The 5477-nt window shown below is 62.2% G+C and overlaps 1 protein-coding gene across 1 annotated transcript; it reads left to right on the top strand.

The window, feature by feature from the left end:
* Positions 1-381: 381 nt before the first annotated feature.
* CDX2 (caudal type homeobox 2) lies at positions 382-3636 on the top strand. Its single transcript, XM_074816980.1, has 3 exons — positions 382-877; positions 3092-3237; positions 3469-3636. Exons 1-3 carry the CDS (start codon positions 382-384, stop codon positions 3634-3636), a joined length of 810 nt encoding a protein of 269 aa, XP_074673081.1.
* The last annotated feature ends 1841 nt before the right edge of the window (positions 3637-5477 follow it).

Raw genomic sequence — 5477 nt, forward strand, 5'->3', positions numbered from 1 at the left:
TCATCCTTTGAACCTGTGATTGGAGGTTAAAGTGCACCAGGTTGCAATGGAAGGAGGAAGCTCTTAAACAATAAAGGCTTGAATATTTAGCTGTGATCAGGTCGCTGCCCTCTCCTTATCTTTTTAAATGCAAATCGTCTTTTAGGGGTAGTAGCTATATACCCAGCGCCTCCCCACGTCACCTGCCTTTGGTGTGTCTGGGCCATTACTAATAGAGCCTTGTAAACAATCGTTAATCATGTAAGTGCTGCCGGCCATTGGATTCGGACCGGGAGCGCGGAGCGCAGCGCGGGGCCGCGGCCCCTCCGCCTGCCCCCTCCCCGCCCCGGGCAGCCCGTCCCCGAGCAGCATGCGGAGAGCCGCCGCCGGGGCCCCGCCAGCATGTACGTGAGCTACCTCCTGGAGAAGGACGGGCCCATGTACCCCGGCCCGGTGCGACACTCGGGGGGGCTCAACCTGGCGGCGCAGAACTTCGTGGGCGCCCCGCAGTACGCGGACTACGGTGGCTACCATGTGAACCTCGACAGCGCCCAGTCGCCCGGCCCGGCCTGGCCCGCGCCCTACGCCGCCCCGCTCCGCGACGACTGGGGCGCTTACGGCCAAGGGGCGCCGCCGGCCGCCGGCGCCGTCCACGGCCTCAACGGCGGCTCCCCCGCCGCCGCCATGGCCTACAGCCCCGCCGACTACCACCACCACCACCCGCACGCCCACCACCACGCCGGCCCCGCGCCCCACTGCTCCGCCGGGGTCATGCAGCCCCTCAACGCCGCCAACGCCGCCGCCGCCGCCGCCCCCGAGCCGCTCTCCCCCGGCGGGCAGCGCCGCGGCCTCTGCGAGTGGATGAGGAAGCCGGCGCAGCCCCCGCTCAGCAGCCAGGGTAAGCGTGGCCGGGGGGGAGGCGGGCGGGGGCTGCCCCGCCGACCGCTCCCCCGGGGCGCCGTCGGCTCACCCCTCGGGTCACCGTGCGCCGGGCAACGCGGCGGCGGCGGCGGGGGGAAGCGCCCCGAAACAAACCCGCTCGAGGGCCGGTCCTCGGAGGGCCGGGGGGTGCCGGGCTCGGCCTGTCCCCCGCCGCGGCGCCGGGCGGGCAGCGGCAGGAGCGGCCCGGGGAGCAGCCGCTGCCGGCCCCGGGGTGCCGGTGCTTCGGGGTGCGCTGCGGAGGAGCAGGGCGGAACGGCCCGGGATGCCGAGGACACGCTCGCTCTCCTTCCAGCTGCTCCGCTCTCCCGCTTATAGCCACTTAGAAGATTTTTATAACCAATTATAGTCATATAAATCATCGGCCGGTGTCGCTTCGCATTTGTTTCTGAGTCACTGGGCGCCTACCCTGCACCAAGGCCTCCGTGCGACCGGGCCTCCCGAGCGGCGGCTGCGGCTGCCCGCCGACCCCTGCGGGCTGTGCCCCCGGCCAGGCCGGGCCGCCGGGGCCGGGAGGTGCGAGGGCGTGCCCCTCCCCCCCCCCGCACCCCCTGTCCCCCGGCGGCGGGAGGCCGGTCGCAGCCGAGGCGGGCAGGACGGGGCAGGCCGTGGCCGGCGCCGCGCTCCCTTGTGATGTTAATACCCCGCAGACCCTCTCTTTTATTTCTTCCCCCCCGCCCCCCGCATCTGCCAGGGGAGATGCGTGTCCCCCCGCTTTGACATACGCCTGCCACGACTCCTATCTCCTCTTTTTCCTTCTTTCTTCCTTTTTTTTTTTCTTCTTTTATTTGTATTTATATATAGTGGCGGAAAAAAAGGGTGGCGACTGTCGCAGTAAATAACGACTTCTGGCATTCCTCCCTCGCCCCCTGCCTTGCGCGACGGACGGCAGGGCCGGCGGGGGCTCCGCGGGCGGCGTGGGGTGGGGGTCCCGGCCACGCCCGCGGCCGCCGCGCCTCGGGGGAAGCCCCGGTGCCGGCCGCTGGCACCAGCTACGCCCCGGGTGGCGATGGCGGTGGAGTTCTCCCAGGCCCGTCGCGCTTCCCACAGCAGCCCGTGGTGTTCCCACAGTTTGGGCTTGTGCGGTGGTGGCCGGTCCCTTGTCTCCATTCAAATTCTGCCTTTGGAGCCAGTGTTTATGTTAATGTGCAGGGCTGGGGGGATGAAAGCGCCTGCCGCCATTTGTTCAGTAGTGGTAATTCAAACAGAATGTGGCTGTCATTAAGGCTTTGAGAAGGGTTTTTCTTTGATAAGATCTCCTTGTCCTGCATTGTTTGGGATTGTGTTCCCTATTCACTGGCTCTGAGGAGTTTTCTCTGATCAGGCTTGTATCTTTACAGGGTGCTTTTGTTGTGGTTTGCAGAGAGTTTACCTGAACAAAGTCAGCCTGCTAGCCATTAAGCACCTTGGGGGCAGAGACTCCCCGCCTCGGCTCCCTGGGGAACGGGAGGGCCGGGGACACAACCAGTTCAACGAGAAACCCTCGGGAGAAAGGAGGTCAGCTGCTGCCGCGATGCACGCTCGCCAGCCGCTCGCTGGCATTCGCCTTCGGATTTCGTTGGGTTTGGGTTTGGTTGGTTTTTTTGAGCGCTAAAGTTGCACGTCGTGCTTCCAGGGTCACCGAGAAGTCGCTTTAGGGGCTGCCCCGACGTCGGGGGAGAAGGGCGGGGAAGCCGGGCCGGAGGCCGGCCGGGCCCCGAGGAGCCCCCGACGGCCGCTCCCGGTTCTCCCTGGGAGATCGGCGTTTCTCATTTAGAAACGAAGCCGCCGTGCCCTGAACGGTGCTTTTCTTTCTTTTTCCTTCTCCTTTTGTAAAAATTTGTCTGCGGTAGCGAAGGCAAAACAAAACCGAAAGCCGACAGCAAGTGCACAATAAAGGTGTCCCAAGCGCAAGGCACGGGCGTGCTGCGGGGCCGGGCTGGCAGCCGGGGCCGAGAGCCCGCTCTTGGCTTGCCCCTGCGGCTGGCACGCCTGGGGTTTCGGCGCCATGTCCCCAAGGGGACTGTGGAACTGCTCCTGTCCCCTCTGCTCGCAGTGTTCAGGCAGCCCCGGGCAGGGCGAGGCGAGCCGGGGAGGCCTGGTCCTGCTCGCCCTGCACCCTCAGGGAGGAGAGCCGCGCTCCACCCGGGCCCCTTGACTTCGGCTTTCCCAACCCCGGCTTTGTTCTCCGCAGTTAAAACCAGAACTAAAGACAAGTACCGCGTCGTGTACACCGACCACCAGCGGCTGGAGCTGGAGAAGGAGTTTCACTACAGCCGCTACATCACCATCAGGAGGAAAGCGGAGCTGGCCTCCAACTTGGGGCTGTCGGAGAGGCAGGTCTGTCCCACGAGTGGCGCTCCCCACGCCCGCCACGTGTGGCCGAGATGTGCGGGGGCTGGGGTGCGTGGGGGCTGGGGTGCGTGGGGGCTGGGGTGCGTGTGGCCGGGATGCGCGGGGCTGGGATGCGCAGGACAGGGATGCGCTCCCCTTTCGCTCCCCCCCCTCGGAGGGGGACGTCCCCGGGGAACCACCCCCCTCACTCCCCTCTTCCCCCCTCTCCCCCGGCAGGTGAAAATCTGGTTCCAGAACAGGCGGGCGAAGGAGAGGAAGATCAACAAGAAGAAGCTGCAGCAGGCGCAGCCCGGCGGCGCGGAGCCCCTCAGCCCCGGCGCCCCGCTGCAGGGTCCCGCGGCGGGGGCGGCCGCCGCCGGGCTGGGCCCCGCCGCCCCCCAGTGACAGCGGCCGGGGGACCCGGCGCAGGGACTGCAGGAGGGCGCGGCGGCGGCGGCGCCGGCGGCGGGGCCGGGCCGGGCCGCGCTGGGCCGGGGGGCGCGTGGGAGCGGCCCCCCCCCGCCCTATGCACTACACCGCCCCGCGGGGCCGGCCGTGTGTACAGATGTACAGTGTATGTGTCTCGTCGTCCGGGGGAAGCGTGGCCATCGCTTTGTTAATATTATTATTATTATTATGTTTGGGTGGTTTTTTTAACCCTGGAGTTTGTTAGATAAAAGGGGGGCGCTGCCTGCCAGTCAACCCCCGGTGAATCTCAGGGATCGGTCCGAAAGACCTTAGAAATGTTGTTGGGCTAACGATGAATTTTAACAGGAAAAAAAATTAAAGCACATTTTTTTTTTATTTTATATTTTATTTTAGTTTTTTCTTGTAACCATAACTATGCAAAATGTTCATCCTGCCCTAAGGGCTAAAGCAGACAAGATAAGGCACCGTTTAAACGTTCAGAAGTGAATTGCTTAATGTTAGACACTTGTGAAAGAACCCATAAATCCGGTGCTGATAGTCATCCAGCCAGATTTATTAGCTACAGTGCAGAGAAATTGGAAGAATGAAGTGTCCTCTGAAAAAGGTGTCTTGTCGTGCTGGAGTGACGAGCCTTGCTTCTGTGTGCAGTATCCCATCAGTTAAATTGTGTGCTGTTTCTCACCTCCTTAAATTTTTGGCTTGTTTGGAGTTTCTCTCCAGTTAGTTTTCCAAAGTCGCCTTGGTTTTATCAGCTCTACACAGGCTTCATTCCAGCCCCACCAGAAATCCTTGGAAGAGCCCTGTGCTGTACTGGAGCCCACCTTGCACAGGCTGTGGCCCATTTCCACATGCTGGCTAGATGGTGGGGACCAGGAGACGGATGCCAATTGACACACCTAGCCAGAGATGAAAGCAAGAAAAGTCCAGCTGATTTGGCCAAATCGCCCTGGCTGTTTGCCCTTTGTACTTCTTGCTTACAGCTGGGAGAAACCCCACTGAGAAGTGGGGCCATGCAGCCAAGCTGGGGTGGCTGCACTGCAGCCAGTGCCTGGGGCTGGGTGTGGGGCCAGCTCATGTGGGCCTGGACCCTGGCAGGGATGGGAGCACTGTCCAGCCCCAAACACATTATGTGGGTTTCTGACTTACCCAGTATTTGGCCCCATGTTGTCCTGGTTTTCTCATCAAATTTATTTAAGATATTCCATTTGCCTTCTTTGGGGCACTTTGCCTTTTTCCTTGCTGATCCTTTTCTCATCTTTTTGCTAAAAGCCAAAGCCAAATGCCAGCAGGATCTGCAGACTGCATGGGGAGGATTGGTTTGCAAGGGCCTGGCTGCACAGACAAGGTAGCTCTCTCTGCCTGGGAGAGCTTGGGGGAATGGTGAGCACCAGCCCCAAAGCCTCTGTGCTGGGTTTTCGCAGTGTGTAGCTCCATGGCTTGCTGGGCTGGGGGCTGGCTGGCTGGCTGACAGCAGATGTGTGGCTGTGCAAACCTGATCCAGGGCTCCTGCACCTGGGGGAAGACGGTGGTGGGAGGCGGCACCAAGTGCAGGGAACCTGCTTGATTTTCTGCCTCTCTGAAGCGGGTCTGGCCAAGAGACATGGGTGCAGCACCCAGGCAGTTATGCTCATTGCGTGTGAGCTTGACACACACCACGTCCTGCTGGATCTGATGTCCATGGTTCCCTCTGGACCAGAGGGAGGCAGGAACCAGATTCATCCTTCTTCACCTCTAAAGGGTCCTTGGACCTTTCTGGAGGAGCTGCTTTCCTGGGGACACCTAAAGCTGAGCAGCACCCACCCTGAGGGACTTGGCTC

This window comes from Strix aluco, chromosome 2, assembly GCF_031877795.1.
Source record: "Strix aluco isolate bStrAlu1 chromosome 2, bStrAlu1.hap1, whole genome shotgun sequence".
Classification (NCBI taxonomy): domain Eukaryota; kingdom Metazoa; phylum Chordata; class Aves; order Strigiformes; family Strigidae; genus Strix; species Strix aluco.

Bases quoted from the DNA above. Each gene is read 5' to 3' on its own strand.
- CDX2 (XM_074816980.1), top strand. From the start codon at position 382: ATGTACGTGAGCTACCTCCTGGAGAAGGACGGGCCCATGTACCCCGGC. The intron at 878-3,091 runs GTAAGCGTGGCC...TGTTCTCCGCAG, and splicing joins GCCCCCGCTCAGCAGCCAGG to TTAAAACCAGAACTAAAGAC. The intron at 3,238-3,468 runs GTCTGTCCCACG...CTCCCCCGGCAG, and splicing joins TGGGGCTGTCGGAGAGGCAG to GTGAAAATCTGGTTCCAGAA.